General features: G+C 36.5%; 1 protein-coding gene across 2 annotated transcripts in view; it reads right to left on the minus strand.

The window, feature by feature from the left end:
* The window catches only part of rims2a (regulating synaptic membrane exocytosis 2a), a 236,105-nt gene that overhangs the window by 77,113 nt on the left and 139,208 nt on the right, over positions 1-19,784 (minus strand). For both annotated transcript variants that reach the window (XM_067410743.1, XM_067410751.1), the window contains 6 exons: positions 14,256-14,324; positions 12,434-12,569; positions 10,490-10,555; positions 6,544-6,735; positions 5,024-5,133; positions 3,286-3,318 (listed from right to left, as the gene is read on the minus strand). In XM_067410743.1, coding sequence (XP_067266844.1) covers positions 3,286-3,318; positions 5,024-5,133; positions 6,544-6,735; positions 10,490-10,555; positions 12,434-12,569; positions 14,256-14,324 — 606 coding nt within the window. The remainder of the gene's footprint in view (positions 1-3,285; positions 3,319-5,023; positions 5,134-6,543; positions 6,736-10,489; positions 10,556-12,433; positions 12,570-14,255; positions 14,325-19,784) is intronic.

Consider the following 19,784-nt stretch of genomic DNA (forward strand, 5'->3'; position numbering starts at 1 on the left):
TTAAATAAATGCCACTTGGTTTGATATTTTGTATCTAATGCAATACCTTCAGACTGGCTTAGATATTCGAATACTTTTTGAGGCCACTGTATAGTTCACACATCACTTTGTGTTCTAAAAAAATGGAACACTGCATGCAAAAACAGTGAATAAATTTGGAGAGGCAGACGGAACAATTCTGGGAATAATTCTAAGACACTTCAGCACTGAAGGAGTGAACAGCTCCTTTCTACACATGATTGTGCTCTATCTGCTGGTCAAACTCTGTTACTGCATCCTACTAAGCAATTCAGTCTGTGGAACCGACTGATTTACACTTATCTTAAATTATGAAATTATATACCATCTCAATAATTCCACTCTGTAGAAATAGTATAGAACAAAACAACGTGTTTTTAACATCTAAAAGTGGCTTTAAACAGAAAAGGCTGAATATTTATCTGTCTGTATACGGCTCAGAGCAAAACATTTATCCAGGCACAATTCGATTTTAATGCAACACAATCCAAATTTAATTTAAGACATCTCTAGATGTTCCTCATTATTCACAGCAAAACACATTAAAACAGTGACAGCCCACTCAAGAGAGATATATGAGAGATGTGAAGAGGGAGAGATTGACCTAGAAACAGAGAGAGAAACCGACTCATCCATGCAAGATTCGTGACGCATCAATCCTTCAATGACAATAGTTTTAAGAAAAGAAAAGACATTTTAAAGGACTGGGCGATATAGCTAAATAAAGTGGCACGTGTGTAAAATACAGTAAAAATGTACTTAAAAATAATATATATATATATATATTACTAAAACATTTTAATTGAAAAACAGAAATATATCAAACTTGGTAAATCTAACTATAAACTAGCTTTTTACATGAAGAGTAAGACCAGGGTGGCATATTAAGAAAGAAAATATGGTCAATTTCATAGTGACTTTAAAATCAAATGCAGATATATTATGATTATTTGATATATTGCCCAGCCCCTCAGCCCCTGAAATGTCCCCTCAGAAAAGAAAATAGAGGAAAATATTGCAAAGCTACACTGCAAACACACGCCAGGAGAGACTTGCCTTTCCTCCCGTTTACGGCTGGGCCGTTAGGCCTCATCTCATATGCTTTAAAACAACAACAAGGGCAACGGAGTAAAAACAGTGCTAAAATTCCCACAAAATGCACAAACTTGTAATAAATCCTCCTGTACGCTCATTTTGGGTGTCATATGAAAAAAAGAATGATATATATATTTCAAACAGCTGATGTAGAGTAAATATCAGATGGAGAGAAAGCAGGGATGGATGCTGAGAAGGTGGTAGACACACACACACACTCCCAACAGACCAGATCTTGTGACAAATACAACGGATGTGGCAGATGGGAGTGGAGGAAGTGCGATTGGTTGGAAACTCAAGTCTGTGCTTGTTCGTGTGTACAACCGATTTTTCATTTTCAAACCTGAACCTGACACAAACTTAAAGTTATGTATGAACTAACCCTAAACCAGCTCAGAAGTCAAAAGAAAAATCAATTAATCAATTAATCAATTAATTCTATATCTATCTATCTATCTATCTATCTATCTATCTATCTATCTATCTATCTATCTATCTATCTATCTATCTATCTATCTATCTATCTATCTATCTATCTATCTATCTATCTATCTATCAAACCAACCACTCATCCATCCATCCATCCACCGATCCATCAAACCATCCATCCATCCATCCATCCATCCATCCATCCATCCATCCATCCATCCATCCATCCAAACAACCCACCCATCCATCCATCCAACCATCCAAACAACCCACCAATTTATCCATCCATCCATCCATCCATCCATCCATCCATCCATCCATCCATCCATCCATCCATCCATCCATCCATCCATCCATCCATCCATCCACCATGCAACAACTCATCCATCCATCCATCCATCCATCCACCCACCCATCATCCATCCATCCATCCATCCATCCATCCATCCAAACCACCTACCATCTCATCCATCCACACACCCACCCACTCAACCATCCATCCATCCAACATGCAACCACTCATCCTTCCATCCACCCACCATCCATCCATCCATCCAACAAACCACTCATCCATCCATCCACCCACCATCCATCCATCCATCCATCCATACACACATCCAAACAACCCAATCACCCACCATCCCATCCATCCACATACCCACCCATCCCTTCACCCACCCATCCATCTATCTAACCAAACAACCACTCATTCATCCATCCAAACAACCCACCCATTTTTCCATCCATCCATCCATCCATCCATCCATCCATCCATCCATCCATCCATCCATCCATCCATCCAACCATTCATCCATCCATCCATCCACACACCCACCCATCCATCCATCCATCCATCCATCCATCCATCCATCCAACCAACCAACCAACCAACAACTCATCCATCCATCCACCCATCCATCCATCCATCCATCCTAATCACCCACCATCCCATCTCCTGGAGTTCGGCAGGAAACACAAACTTCACAGTTTCTGAGTGAGCATTTAACAGTTAATGTACTGTAAGTCACTAGACAATTCACTAAAATAAGTAACTGAAGACTGACATTTCTCTCATGCTTCTTAGATTTTTTCCTGAGAAAAAACCCCAGTAATCTCACACGTCTCCTCTAGAGTTTCAGAAGAGATTACATGTGTCAAACTGTCTCAAGTCTTCACATTCATAGCTCTGTACTTTTACTGTCAAAGACTGCCAGTCTATTTGAATTTCTCCAAAATAATCTGAGACAAAATTATTTAAATGATGACTCCACATGAATAATATTTTACAAGAACATTTGAGCAACGTTGTTTGCAAAACAGAACAAAACGTCTGTAAATTCAACCAGTGATTTGCTGAAAAAAATACTGAGACTGCTTTTAAAACAAAACAAAAGTCACTGGGAAAACAAAAATACATTTGGAAAATCCTTAATCATCACAACATTACACGATCACAGTTACAGTAAGACAATGGAGAAAAGGAAAAACTACCATTGTTTATCACATAAACACGAAGAGTTTGCAATGGACCTGGCTTCATAACCTATTTTAGAGAAAGCTCTGACGGAGCATTTGATGCATCCCAAATGAAGAGGAAATCTGACTTCCAAAAAGCTCTATAAGCTGAGGTTGATTCTAGACCCGTTTATATAGGAAATTTCAGCTCAAGACCATTGCAGAAAGGTTTAATTCAATCAGAAGATCTTTCTGACAGATTAAACCTTCACAAACGGTGATACACACCTGGACAGGGCTCAAGTTCTTCATCTCCATCTTCTGAGAGAGGAATGAGAGAGGGAAACATCAGAGTGCACATGCACAGCTAAACCACGCATGTCATTTAAATGACCATGTGTGTATCTCGCACTCAAATATAACCACAGGAAGTGACTGGCACACAAACTGTGTCATATTCAGCCAATGGGGTAATGGAACAGTGCAATGTTGTGATAATGTGTAACATTCCCTGAAAGACGACAATTCACACTGGAAACACTTCAGCTTTACAAATCTTTCATATAGAACTTAATGCAGTTGATATGGTTTATTATTTACTGAAATGGAAGGTTTTGTTGTCACACCATTTCGATAGATTCAATCAGCAAGAAGGCCCCGCCCACCGGTGGAGGAAAACAAACTCTGTTATCAGAGTAACTTACGTGGACAACAGTAACCAATACATTTGGTGCGAAATGTGATTTTTCCCTACAATCTTGAAATCAAAATTAGAGTTTTGTGCATGTCCACCAAAGCATTTTGAAATTTCTCTTCTGAGAATTCCTTGCTGCGGGCATTTGAGAGCGCTCCGGCAGCACAGTGTTTTTTTAGTTGAGACGCTTATGATACAGAATATCCGCGGAAGTGTTACTAGTATCTGTTTTCACAGATAGTTTGTTTCTGAATATAAAAATGTCGATACAATGTAAAGTATTTACTCTGGCTCTTGTTTTAATTGATTTTGTTCCATTGTTGTATGCATTAATGTTGTCTGTTGACGTTGTACAAGCAGGATGTGGCAGTTGGTCGGTGTGGTATTGATCCTGCCCCTACTCCACTGTGATTGGATGGATGGGTAAAAAGTGACAGTGATGAGTGCTGCATTTTACCGCTTTGGTGGACACATGTCTGTTAGATTTGTGGTTATCTGTATGCTATTGTATTGGAATGTTGACAAAAAGTATATTTTAGCATATTTTTATAGGTAACACTTTACAACAAGGTCCCATGTTTGTTGATGTGTAAGCAATTTCTGAGAAACGCCGCTGAAAGTGAATTGGGCCGAGTGCTAAAACACACTTGTAGCCAATCAGAAGTAAGGGACGTATACACTCATTAGGGGGGAGGCTCCTGTGTTGCACAGCATGTTTGTGAATTTGGGGGCAGAGCTGTCAAGATAGGGGTGTGGTCAGTTTGGGTAGGGGCGTGTTTGTTTTGATGATTTCAAATATCAACAGCGATTCTCAGAAATTGCTTACAGCACCTTTAACTAACCTTTAATTAATTTGTTACAGTATTTATTAATCTTTGTTAATGTTAGTTAATAAAAACACAACAGCTCATTGTTAGTTCCTGTCAGCTCAGGTCCATTAAATAATATTAACAGATAAAACTTTCGATTTTAATAATGCATTAGGAAATGTTTAAACGTTTTAGATTTTTTTTTTTTTTTTTATGAGTTAACTAATGTTAACAAATGGAACCTTATTGTAAAGTGTGACCATTATATAATTCAGGAATTATGTTTTTCAAATTCCTATTTCAACAGTCAGAACAGTCTAATTTATTTTATACTTTTCTTCATTTTGCCTATTGAAATGAACAGGTAACTACTATAACTGGGATTTGGTGCATGACTGACTGTATCTATAGCAAACCACAACATTTGCCACAGTCAGTCACTTTGCAATCCTACCTCTCAAATAAACACGAGCAAGAGCAAACATGGCGAAAAAAAAGGAGCGACACAGAAAAACAAACATACTTCTTTCCAGAGTCCCTTTCGGAGGCAGTTGTGGTAGCTGTCGTCCTCTCCTGCTGTTCACAGGGGTCCCAGTGGGGCTGGTCTGAACCGATCCACCACGAGGATGTGCCCTAGTACACAAAACACAATCACCATTATTACTGTTGTTTTGTGCACGCACCTTATTTCCATAATGCAAGGCATTACCCTGAACACTGACAGCGCTAGCAAGGAAATGCTGATCAAAACAAAGTATCATAACAGGACACTAAACAAAAAGGCAAAAAGAGATTTCAGAGTTGCTCTATGAAGCATCAGCAAATGAAAAACCAGTTGAAAATTACACATTATAAAAAATAGGCAAATGAAGGGTTAAAAAGCATGTGGATCGGTCAGTCATATATATGGTATTTCACATATACATGTGCTGTAAAATCATGCAAATCCATTTGAATGATGCTGAGGATTAAAATAACAATAAATAAAATGGTTTTCCATCAGCATTTTGTATAAACAAACCAAATTATTAGTATAATCAATAAGGTAGTACTAATATAAGGTAAAATACATAATAAATGTATGGTATATGTACTAATAAAGGTGGTTTGTTTGTTTTTGTTTTTAATGTCAATTTCTATAGCTATTTTCATGGTGATTTTTTAAATATAAGACATATAATACAGCTAATATTGCGGTAATATTGTGAAATATTAGTACAATTTAAAGTAACTATTTTCTGTTTGAATATATTTTTAAAATGATATTTTTTTATGTAATGCGATCATTTTCCAGGATTCTTTGATGAATGGAAAGTTCAAAAGAACAGCATTAATTTGAAATATAAATATTTTTTGTAACATTATGATGTCTTTACTGTCACGTCTGATCAAATTGAATGCATCCTTGCTGAACAAAAAATATAAATTTCTTTCACACAAAAAAATACTTTAACGACCCAAACTTTTCGACAGTAATGTAAAACAAACAAACAAAAAATCTAGACTGACTTTGAAAATTTTCATCATATATTTCATCCATTATTCCTGGTCGGAGGCTTCTGTAAATATGCTAACAACGCTCAAAGAATCAGAAATGCTACTACATTTGACAAAATGCTTGATGCTTTGGCACATGAAGGTGAGTCTTCCACAGTGATGCTGCAAGAGAAGTGTGCGCTTTTCTCCGCCATCACCAAAAACAAACAAAACATATTAGTATTCAAGACAAAAGAACCAAATGAGGGAAAAACAAATGAGTTAAATATCACAATATAGGGATAACAACCGATGGAGATTTCACACCACTCACTCACTAAAAGTATGGTGTGTTTTGGTATAAAACAAATCAGTAAAAAGAAATGAACTGTATCTGGTCATCTACAGGGATCATGAGATGGAGCAGATATAACAGCAGAGGGGGCATAAAAAAAAATCAAAGGGCTGGTTGGGGATGCCGGGGATCTTTGTCAACACATGAAGGGTGTTTTGTTGGATTAGTCAGGGCTGTTTTGCGGGGTGAGCGGCTGCTTTGATCTGGGTCACCTCGATAAGGCAGGGGAGGGTGGCGCGGAGTGTCCTGACGGCAGGGAGGGCATCGAAGATCTCATGTGGGGGCCGTCGGGCGGCCGCTCTGTGGAGCGAGAGCGACTGTACATGGGACGCTCCATTGCGGCCCGCTGGTCTGCTGAACGGGACCTGTGGTGATACTCGTGCCTGTCTGGCGCTCCGTAATTCCTGGAGAAACGTGATTGGGGGAAACAGGTCGGTGTTTAGTGTGGGAGAGGTGGGTTGTGTCAGGCTGATGGAGTCTCAGGAAGCAGTGCTGAGAGACTCCTACAGGTCCATGGTTAAGTTGTGTCGTCTTTGGCACTTGGAAGCAACCGATGTATGAGTCTAGTCCAACAGTTCTATGCTGGATGTAATACAGTTTTCATTTGGTTTTGTTGCTGATTTTATAAGACTGAAAAATATATTAACAGCATCATTTAGTTGAAGTTAGGACTATAAAATCCAACATGTCACAGAAGCATAAAAATAAACAAGAATTATTTCAAACAAATAAATTAATTCAAAATGTATCTCATTATTAAAAACTGTGAAAGGAAAGAGTATTTTCAGATTATTCTCAAAATTTTACAGAAGGACAAATCCCATCCATTTTATCCAGAGAGAGAGAGAGAGAGAGAAATATTATGTGCAAAACTTTTCAGGACAGATGTACAATTATCATTTATTGATGAATTTTTAAAAATCCCTATGGAGAAAATGAATGGGAAAAATACCTTTGGAAGCATATATATATATATATATATATATATATATATATATATATATATATATATATATATATATATATATATATATATATATATATATATATATATATATATATATATATAGTTTTTTTAACACTGTAACACAGTATAATACACAATAATGCACAAAACAACAGAGAAACACGTGTAGTGCATGAAAAGTTGCCCAGCATCCGATAAATGCAGTGACTATATTGTCTGTTTAATAAGAAATAATATACAAATAATAATAAGAAAAAATATTTCTTAAAAGAAGTACTCAAATTATTAAACATTTTAAAATGGCAGACAGCTTGATTTTTTTTTTTAATTTAAAAAAAAATATTTCTGTGTAGTTTTAAGCAAATTATTTTTGTAATAAATGGCTATTTTAAGACTGATTAACTTGTGCAGTCCTTAAATTCCTTATGATTCCTATCCCTTAATAAGAGAATAATGGATTTGGGATTTTTTTTTTTTTTATGTGTCTGTATATTTTAAATGCAAAGAAATATAGTAGTCAATATTTGAAGTGGATCAAAACCTTTCAAAGTCATCCTAAAATTTTCTTCTTAGGACAACTTTGATTAACTTTTTTGATCCACTTCAAATGTTGACTACTGTATATTATTAGCATTACACTTGCTAAAATTATTTTCATATCATAATTCTGTAATATTTCAAAAGGTAAAAAAATAACAGTGAAATAGAACTTTAACAATCATGTGCTTTGAACAAAATGCAGCTACTACTATTAGAAGAACTACAAAAAGTGAAAATGTTCACAGTATACTTTAAGATCACTTTGTTTAACATTATGTGTTAGCGGTTTACCACTGTATGCATCAACAATGCGTCATCATCACTGTTTTTGGAAAAATGATTTCTTAGATTAGACTATTAATTAAACCGATTAATCACGATTAATCGATTATACAGCACTAGTTTAGACATACTGTAAACGTCCTTAATTTTAGTGAGATTTATGCTTTGAACAAGGAAATGCTATTTGCAAATGGGTTAAGAAAATAAACATAATTTTAAGAAGACTTTGGGGTTGTTCAGTAGTGAAATGGGCCCAGCTCATGACAAAGCAGCAGGGTTGCTCTCAGTGTTGGATATCATCCCATATAATGTCTTCAGCTTGAAACAAAAAGGCTGTCGACATTTTAGACAGGCCATAAATGGCTGACCCAAATAGACTGCAGCACTGGTACCCCTCTATGTCACTGTACGCTTCTATGATGGGCCATCCCAGCAGGACACGGTAACCTGACCACCGCCTGCTGATTGATGGGACGCACACTATTGCCATGGCTGCCAAAAAGACGCAGATATTTGGAACTGACTCACATAAACCCTCACTGACTGTGCAATAAAATATCTTTTTAAAATGTTTAGTCATAAATCAATACAGATTAATGTATCTGCTAGACAACTTTTTACACAAAACACCAAGTTAGAGATTATAGACAAACACATAGCGATGTGTAGCAAACTATGATCCCATTAATACACTCATAGTGAAGTACTGTATTTATGCACATTTTACACCATTCTTTACTCATTATTAAAACAAAATCTGAGCTAGCTGCAAAAATGGGTGCTCAGATTCTTTATGATGACCTTATGAGAAAATGATGATGATGCTTTAGGAATGAGTCAAAGGCATACAGTAGCTCACCATTTAAATCACCACTTAAATCAACTCTGCTCAGAGTACATATGGTCCCTCTCTAAATAGTGTTAAAATAACACTGAAGCAGTTTTCAAATTTAATGAGATAATTAAGCAATTAATAATGCTGTCACTTAAGTCACTTGTTGTTCTTGTGGTTTTTTTCTTATTTTTTCAGTGATTTTGCTTGTTAACAGCAGGTGTTCATCACTAATGCACAATCATTACTTAATTAATTGCTTTATTATCTCATTAAATTTAACTCTACTTCAGTGTTATTTTAACACTGTTTAGAGAGGGACCATATGTACTCTGAGCAGAGTTGATTTAACTCTGGGGATTTTGCTGTGTTCTTACAAAGACAGAAGCTTGTTAGGTAAAATGGTGTATATATTCTCCAACCCTTCTTGGGAAATATATACATTTGCAGGGATGGTGAACATTAGGACAGAGGGATGAGGAAATACATGTGCTCTTCATTCAGCTTGTTTTTTTCCTCCTTTATCTTCGTGTTTTTCCTAGTTTTTTAGTCATTAAACCTCATGTTGACATTAATAAATCACCGGTGAAATGTTGAATTCAAAAAATCATTTTTTCAAATATCAAAAAATAAATAAATAAATAATAATAATAATAATAAAAAATTACGTCTAAATGCTTTACAGTTCATTAAAAATCTATAAAACATTTACAATTAAAATTAATTTAATAATGAAAAGTAGTGATGGAAAAATTCATGTAATTACAATGGATTATAAAATAATAATAATAATAATTTTTAATATTTTTTTACTGAAATATTTGTGCAGCTTTAAGAAAATTATTACTGAAATAAATACATTGTTTATGTTTGTGCTTTAAGCTACAGTAATTTATATTTGATTGTTATATTAGATTAATAATGATAATAATAATAATGAAATTGGAGTTAGTTTTTGCATTTTTTTTTACATTTTTAATTAAATATTTGAGTAGCTTTAAGAAAATTAATTCTGAAATAAACACTCCACTTTTCTTTAAATATTTTATTTTTGTGCTTTACGCTACAGTAATTTATATTCAATTACATGTATAATTCATCAAACACTGAAAAGTACTGATCGAAAAAAGTATTTTGCTTAATAATTGTAATTCTATGTTTATTAGAGCATCACAGCATTGGCTTAGTGATCTGCGAATTCAAAACTGCAATTATGGGAGGATGCTGCATCCGCAAAAAAAAAAAAAAACACCTTTAAGAGTCTTATATTGTGTATTTACATGCAGTCAGTGTCAAAATGTCAACATGAGGTTGTGAGGAATATGAGGATTAAGGTTTCTCAATGTCCGAGACCCTCAAGAATGCAGGTTTTCAACTAAACAACAAAAACAGTATGAAACTGGTGGCACCTGTAGTGAAAACCGGGATTCGTTAAAGTTCAGAGGAAGTCATGGCTTGAGAAACCCTGATGTGTTTGTTAGTGGCGGCTTCTAGCAGGAAGGTTAATGGGGACGAATGTCGGCAGCAATGGCTCTACCTGAGTTCCTTCAGCTCACTGTCATGAGGCTGACTGTGTCGAGTTCGAGGTAAGGTGAGAAAATGACTGCAGGCAGATGGAGAGAGTATAGATGGAATTTCAGAAGAGAGATGGAAAGACTTGAGGGAAGAGAGAGGATCATGTTTTTGTTGGAGCTGATAATGGCGGGATGAACCCCAACTCTTCATGTGGAAGAAATGTGGTTACTGTTCAGTGACACCAACACTCACACATCCAACTCCATCAAGAGCACAGGTCATTTTAAAACAGTGTAATTAAAGGGGCCAACAGAATTTCCTTGCACTATAATGACACTAAGCTGTATAACAAATTATAATAATAATAATTATTATTATTATTATTAAGTCTAATATTATTATTAATCGTCTACATTATAAGTGCACTTCAGGGAAAAACAACTGCTACAAAATATAGCTCCTTTAAAGCAAATATACACTCACCGGCCACTTTATTAGGTACACCTGTTCAACTGCACATTAATGCAAACATCTAATCAGCCAATCAAATATTGTATTTAGGCATGTATACATGGTAAAGATGATGCAGAAGTTCAAACTGAGCATCAGAATGTTGATTTAAGTAACTTTGATTGTGGCATGATTGTTCGTGCCAGACCAGCTGGACTGAGTGTTTCAGAAACTGCTGATCTACTGGGATTTTCACGCACAACCATCTCTAGAGTTTACAGAGAATGGTCCAAAAAAAGAGAAAATATCCAGTGAGTTGCAGTTCTTGTTGATGCCAGAGGTCAGTGAATGACCAGACTGGTTCAAGCTGATAGAAAGGCAACAGTAACTCAAATAGCTGAGGTCTGCAGAAGAGCATCTCTGAACGCACAACACGTCCAACCTTGAAGCAGATGAGCTACAGCAGCAGAAGACACACCTGGTGCCACTCCTGTCAGCTAAGAACAGGAAACTGAGGCTACAATTCGTACGGGCTCACCAAAATTGGACAATAGAAAATTGGAAAAACGTTGCCTGGTCTGATGAGTCTCAATTTCCGCTGCGACATTCAGACGGTAGGGTCAGAATCTGCTGTAAACAACATGAAAGCATGGATCCATCCTGCCTTGTAACAGTGGTTCAGGCTGCTGACGGTGGTCTAATGGTGTGGGGATATTTTGTTGGCACACTTTGGGCATCGTTTAAACACCACAGCCTACCTGAGTATTGTTGCTGACCATGTCCATCCCTTTATGACCACAGTGGACCCATCTTCTGATAGCTACTTCGAGCAGGATAACGCGCCATGTCACAAAGCTCAAATCATCTCAAACTGGTTTCTTGAACATCACAATGAGTTCACTATACTCTAATGACCTCCACAGTCACCAGATCTCAATCCAATAGAGCTCCTTTAGGATGTTCTGGAACGGGAGATTCACATCATGGATGCGCAGCCAACAAATCTGCAGCAACTCCATGATTCTATCATGTCAGTATGGACCAACATCTCTGAGGAATGTTTCCAGCACCTAGTTGAACCTATTCCATGAAGAATTAAGGCAGTTTTGAAGGCTAAAGGGAGTCCAACCCGGTACTAGCAAGGTGTACCTAATAAAGTGGCCAGTGAGGTGTGTATATATATATATATATATATATATATATATATATATATATATATATATATATATATATTACTATGCCAAATTGCCAAGGCTAAGCATATGTAAGAAAGTAATTAAGCAAGTAAATAAATAAGCAAACAAACTTGTCTAACATTGTAAGTGGACTTCAGGAAAAAACTGCTACAAAATATACGTGAACTAAACATACGTTATAATATAGAGCTTTGTGACTCCAAAACAAAGTTTGAGAGGTGCATAATCAATGATATGGATTAATTTACACTGAAACAACAAAACCCTTAAACCACAGTTCAGATGTTTATGAACAGAAAAGGTTAAGAGATCTGTCTTACCTCTGAGAAGGGGGCATGCTGGGCGACCGTGACCGCGCCCGGTTGATGTCGGCTGACCGAGAGCAATGATTGGACGATAAGACCTGCTCAGGCACAGAGAGAGTAGAGCTCTGGAGGTCCCTGCCATTTCTATAGTCTGTAACAAAGAAAAGGGAAAGAATTAATGAACTAATCATCTGTGACAACAAATACTTTTTCTATATATAATTAATGCAAAACTGCTAAACCGTTTACTAATAGCAATTTGAATATTACTTCATGCAAAAATGTTTAATCATTCTGAATCATCTATTTAACACTGTTTTAGATGATATATTGTATGCTGCTGTGTTTTTCCACAATAACTGGTTCTTAAATTGCAGTAAAAGTTGCTTTTTAAAGCCAATATGTTCCAGCCATGATTGAACTTATCTCCCATTAAATCAGAAAACAGCTTTCACAACCAAAACCAGAATAATGACTTTTTCCTCATGCAAGAGCCGTCAGCGCACTCAGCCTGATGGCATTTCATTACCCAGCATTCAGTGTGGCCACGCTAAGGTCAGTGCCTCGCATGATTACAAAAGATTGATGTTCAACTGACTGTATCGCACATTAAAACAGGCTGAAAGTAGAACAATGTATCAAAGAGAAGTTTGAGGAGAGAAATTCTGTCTCTCTGATGGCTTATTTTACTTTTTATTATGAACTCACAATTGATGTTTTTATGTTGCTAATGGTATAATACTCTAATAAATATACTAAATATGTTACATCCACAAAAAAAAATGGGTAAAATTGTATTTTTTGGAAATTAAATAATTTTAATAATTAAATATAAGTGCATTTATTTATCATTCTGTGTTTGCTTCATCTACAAAGGATACTTTCGGTGAATTTGATGCATCAATGCTGAATTAAAGGTATTAATTACCTTCAGTAACAATCTTTGCATCACCTATACTGTTGTCTAACCAGGCAGCTCACTAGCTTTTTTTTTTTTTTTGATACAGAGCTACTGTATCCATTACAGTACAAGCAACATTAGTTTGGTCTGTCTGTTGTGAGCACACACACATATGCACAACCTCATTGTGAATGTGACCTCTGTGTGCTCCAGCGCAGAGACTGCATCGGCACCAGTGCGTCATGCTGCAATAAATGAACGGCTGCTAAACACAGGGGCCACAAAACAACTACAGCTGCACAGAGCGCATGAAGGGAAAGCAACGATCTATAATTCCTCTGAATGTTAATCATCTCCTCCCGGCGGAATGCACTGCATCAGCACTTTACAACCGGCCTGGAGACAGAGCCAAAATCAATGAGAGAGAGAGACTGAGAGAGGGCTTCCCTCTCTCACAAAGAGCACGACTGGAATTTTAAAAAGGGTGTGTGGATGTGTGTGTTTCTGGCCTGTTTAGGCTTTCCCTTCTCGTCTGAGATGAACATTTTGGCACCAGTATTACAGTAGGTTGGTAAGTTGTGAAGACACCTATAAAATACTGCATAGCAAGACATTAACATTCGTATGGAATATGTTGAGTTGAGTTTTTTTTATCTAATATATATATATATATATATATACACACACACAATAACAACACTGACACTGCGCAGCATTCAGCAAGTAGTATGTGAAACAGTATGCATTTAAACAGTAGTATGCTATATTGACCTCATTACGTTTGAGTGGTGTCCAGTTATCATCATTTGGAAATAAATATGGTTCTGTGAGACATTTATCTTCAAGAGCAAAGTGTGACTTCATATTGAATGAATTTAGCAGTAATCACTTCCATCAGATAGTGTCATTTTCACTGTGTTCCTGTAAACATCTTACCTGATACAACGCCAACACCATCTTCACAGTCATAGTCTGAGAACTCACTGTCACTGATCCTTTGAGACCCTACAGGAGAAATACAGAGACAGAGAGTGACAAGTGTTGGTATGGTCTGTAGTGAGCCTGGATCATGTAATGCAGCCTTTCTTTGAGAATGTGGATTCTTCTGCAGTAGGTAGTGAGGTTAGATGTTAGGATGTTTTTTTTCTGCTCTATAAACCACTATAAACATAAACTTATTTAGTAGCTCTTATTCAAAATCTCATGAGTTTGCTTAATGGGGAGTACCCACGATTTTATATATATATATATATATATATATATATATATATATATATATATATATATATATATATATATATATATATATATATATATATATATATATATATATATATATATATATATATATATATATATATATATATATATATATATATATATATATATATATAAAATCGTGGGTACTCCCCATTAAGCAAACTCATGAGATTTTGAATAAGAGCTACTAAATAAGTTTATGTTTATAGTGGTTTATAGAGCAGAAAAAAAACATCCTAACATCTAACCTCACTACCTACTGCAGAAGATAGATAGATAGATAGATAGATAGATAGATAGATAGATAGATAGATAGATAGATAGATAGATAGATAGATAGATAGATAGATAGATACACACAATATATTGCCAAAAGTATTGGGACACTCCTCCAAATCATTGAATTCAGGTGTTTCAATCACTTCCACAGGTGTATAAAATCAAGCACCTAAGCATGCAGACTGCTTCTACAAACATTTGTGAAAGAATGGGTCGTTCTCAGGAGCTCAGTGAATTCAAGCGTGGTACTGTGATAGGTTGCCACCTGTGCAATAAGTCCATTCGTGAAACTTCCTCACTACTAAATATTCCTCGGTCAACTGTTAGTGGTATCATAAAAAAGTGGAAGCAATTGAGAACAACAGCAACTCAGCCACAAAGTGGGAGGCCACGTAAAATCATAGAGCGGGTCAGCGCATGCTGAGGTACACAGTGCGCAGAAGTCGCCAACTTTCTGCAGAGTCAATAGCTACAGACCACCAAACTTCGTGTGGCCTTCAGATTAGCTCAAGAACAGTGTGTAGAGAGCTTCATGGAATGGGTTTTCATGGCCGAGCAGCTGCATCCAAACCTTACATCATCAAGCGCAATGCAAAGTGTCGGATGCAGTAGTGTAAAGCACGCCGACACTGGACTCTAGAGCAGTGGAGACGTGTTCTCTGGAGTGACCAATCATGCTTCTCTGTCTGGCAATCCGATGGACGAGTCTGGGTTTGGTGGTTGTCAGGAGAACGGGACTTGCCTGACTGCATTGTGCCAAGTGTAAAGTTTGGTGGAGGGGGATTATGGTGTGGGGTTGTTTTTCAGGGGTTGGGCTTGACCCCTTAGTTCCAGTGAAAGGAACTCTTAATGCTTCAGCATACCAATACATTTTGGACAATTTCATGCTCACAACTTTATGGGAACAGTTTGGGGATGGCCCCTTCCTGTTTCAACATGACTGTGCACCAGTGCACAAAGCAAGCTCCATAAAGACATGGATGAGTGAGTTTAATGTGGAGGAACTTGATTGACCTCAACCCGATAGAACACCTTTGGGATGAATTAGAGCGGAGACTGTGAGCCAGGCCTTCTCGCCAACATCAGTGCCTGACCTCACAAATGCGCTTCTAAAATAATGGTCAAACATTCCCATAAACACACTCCTAAACCTTGTGGAAAGCTTTCCCAGAAGAGTTGAGGCTGTTATAGCTGCAAGGGGTGGGCCAACTCCATATTAAACCCTACGGATTAAGAATGGGATGCCATTAAAGTTCATGTGCACGTAAAGGCAGGCATCCCAAAACTTTTGGCAATATAGTGTAGATGATAGATAGATAGATAGATAGATAGATAGATAGATAGATAGATAGATAGATAGATAGATAGATAGATAGATAGATAGATAGATAGATAGATAGATAGATAGATAGATAGATAGATAGATAGATAGATAGATAGATAGATAGATAGATAGATAGATAGATTACTTGTTTATTTTGTATTTTATTGTAAAAGTTTAAGTTTTTAGTAATTTTGTTTGTTTTTTTTGTTTTTTTTTAAATCTGAACTTTTTTTTTTTTTAAGGGAAATCTGACTTTTTCCATGTTTAAGTGCATATTGGGTTCCCGGTGCATCTACCAACCCAGAAAATGTGAAAAAGGACAACCCAGTATCTTTGTTTTGGCAAGCCTTTCTCTACTCAGATTTCTCTCCCCTAGTGACGTAGGAAGAGGATTGTAATATTATTGCAATATTACCGCCCCTTAATCTGCACGTTTCCACCCACAGCACCACCATTTTGTTTTCACAAGTGAGGCAAAGCTGCAGATGAAGAAAAGTAAGTATTTTTAAGTAATGCAATGTGTTTCCACACTTTCCGTGTGCTTTCCCTTAGCCTCCAAACGCTCTATTACTTTATGCTTGCACAAACAGAAGTTGTGTTTGACAGAAATGTATTGGTGTTACTTATAAATCACCCACAAAACAGACTACTTAGACTACTAATGTGATGTCATTTTACACCGGACATGCTAGTGGATGAGTTGAATCAACTCCACAGCAACTACATAAATTTATCCACTAACCATTCAGAAACATCCAGTTTCATTCTAAAAGTTGTAACTTCTTTCTGAGTCTCTCCATCAGTGTCTGACTCCGCTTTGAACAATGTAAGGCTGAACACTGTTACTGACAATCGTTATTTTGGCTGTGTAAGATTCTCCAGCTTTGTTGTTGTTCAGTGCTTCAACTTTAACTTATTTCAGTTAGTTGCCAAGGCAACATTTCTTTATTTCAATCATCAAAAATGATTTTTAATCGTTTTAGTTAACAATAACAACATCATAGCATTCCTTAAATAGTGTCTAGGTAGGCAGCTCACTAAATTTTGGAACAGAACTGACAAACACGGCTGTTCATTCATCTTTCTCTGTGACGTTCATATCAAGCGGTAAAAGAGCTGCACTCAAAATACCTGTCTATTTCAGACTACTTACAGATAACTGAACATGTCAGTCAGATATCTCTCTCTCGCTTCCAAATCCACAAAACAAGAACGAGGCAGTCTGAGCTTTGTATTACGTGAGAAAATGGATCTTCTTCTCCCTTTGCTTCAGTCATGAGGAATAAACCGAGCTGAACGCCGTCCCTCAGCCCATAGCGCTGACGTTTGCCAAGTTTGACACTCTGAAGCGGCCCCTCCATCACTCAGTTCAGATCGAGAATCAAAGCTAATCTGCCATGCGGCGTTCACAGAACTACAGCCTGCACGAACACCCAGCCTGCAGTCTGTCGCACACCAAACAGACCCTTGTGCTTTAACGCAGATGACAAGCCAGCAATAAACCTGCTCTCATTTCGTTCTCTCTTTCATAAGCCTGTCCTCTTTTCTCCTTCGGCTCTCTGCTCTATAAATCAGCCTCTCTTTAAATCGCTAAATCAAGCACTCAAGTGTCAAAAGAGATTCACAAATTTAAAAAGAATTGCATGATGTATTCTTGAGACCCATTTTACATTGTGTCTTTCTGCTTTGTCAGGGTTTCAAATCGTTTGTGAGACTTTTCTTATGCAGCCAGAAGTTGATCAGTTGGTTCAGGTGATGGTTGCCATTGTAAATCTATGTAAGCAATGTCTTTATAATATCCTAATTGTGTTAAAACACGTTAAAAAGATTGTTGGCTCGTTGGTGACACGTTTTAAACCAATTAGCTAAATGCTTAAAATAAATAGGAAATTACTGGACTGGATGTGATTTGTGAGAATGTCTCTTTGAATGACCAAATAAAGGTGCTGTAAGTACAAAACCACACAGCAACCACAAAAAAAGCAAACAAACAAAAAATAAAAACAAGAACACTCACTCTTAAAAGAGAAAAAAACTAAACTAATTCAAAGACTTTTCACACACAGGTGAGTTACACAAAATACACCTGTTTTTTTTTTTTTTTTTTTTTAATCACAGCTATACAGAGTTAGTAACTATAAAGGGAGGAAAAAATGAAACGACCAGATAGGCCTGGGTTGTATGATGGAATTTACCACAGAATGATATACACGTTAACCAGTACAGTTTTTGCTTTACTGTGTATATACCTCTGAATATATATTTCCATGTGACATAAGAAATATGAAATATATAGAAGCTTTGTTGCCACTTGCCAAGGTAATTGGGACTTTTTTTCCCACAATTGCGAGTTTACATCTCATAATTCTGACATTTGTTCTGAGAAATGCATGTTATAAAGTCAGAATTGTGTGTTATAAAGTCAGAATTGCATGATATAGTCGCAATTGCATGTTATAAAGTCAGAATTGCGTGACAAAGTCACAATTGCATGTTATAAATTCAGAATTGCGTGATATAGTCGCAATTGCATGTTATAAAGTCAGAATTGCATGATATAGTCGCAATTGTGTGTTATAAAGTCAGAATTGCGTGACAAAGTCACAATTGCGTGTTATAAAGTCAGAATTGCATGATATAGTCGCAATTGCATGTTATAAAGTCAGAATTGCATGATATAGTCGCAATTGCGAGTTTACATCTCATAATTCTGACGTTTGTTCTGAGAGATGCATGTTATAAAGTCAGAATTGCGTGACAAAGTCACAATTGCTTGTTATAAAGTCAGAATTGCATGATAAAGTCGCAATTGCGTGTTATAAAGTCAGAATTGCATGATAAAGTCGCAATTGCGTGTTATAAAGTCAGAATTGCATGATATAGTCGCAAGTGCGTGTTATAAAGTCAGAATTGCGTGACAAATTCACAATTGCTTGTTATAAAGTCAGAATTGCATGATATAGTCCCAATTGCGTGTTATAAAGTCAGAATTGCATGATATAGTCCCAATTGCGTGTTATAAAGTCAGAATTGCATGATATAGTCACAATTGCGTGTTATAAAGTCAGAATTGCATGATATAGTCCCAATTGCGAGTTATAAAGTCAGAATTGCGTGACAGTCACAATTGCTTGTTATAAAGTCGCAATTGCGTGTTATAAAGTCAGAATTGCATGATATAGTCACAATTGCATGTTATAAAGTCAGAATTGCGTGACAAAGTCGCAATTGCGAGTTTACATCTCATAATTCTGACGTTTGTTCTGAGAGATGCATGTTATAAAGTCAGAATTGCGTGACAAAGTCACAATTGCTTGTTATAAAGTCAGAATTGCATGATAAAGTCGCAATTGCGTGTTATAAAGTCAGAATTGCATGATATAGTCGCAAGTGCGTGTTATAAAGTCAGAATTGCGTGACAAATTCACAATTGCTTGTTATAAAGTCAGAATTGCATGATATAGTCCCAATTGCGTGTTATAAAGTCAGAATTGCATGATATAGTCCCAATTGCGTGTTATAAAGTCAGAATTGCATGATATAGTCACAATTGCGTGTTATAAAGTCAGAATTGCATGATATAGTCACAATTGCGTGTTATA

Source organism: Chanodichthys erythropterus, chromosome 2, assembly GCF_024489055.1.
Source record: "Chanodichthys erythropterus isolate Z2021 chromosome 2, ASM2448905v1, whole genome shotgun sequence".
Classification (NCBI taxonomy): Eukaryota; Metazoa; Chordata; class Actinopteri; order Cypriniformes; family Xenocyprididae; genus Chanodichthys; species Chanodichthys erythropterus.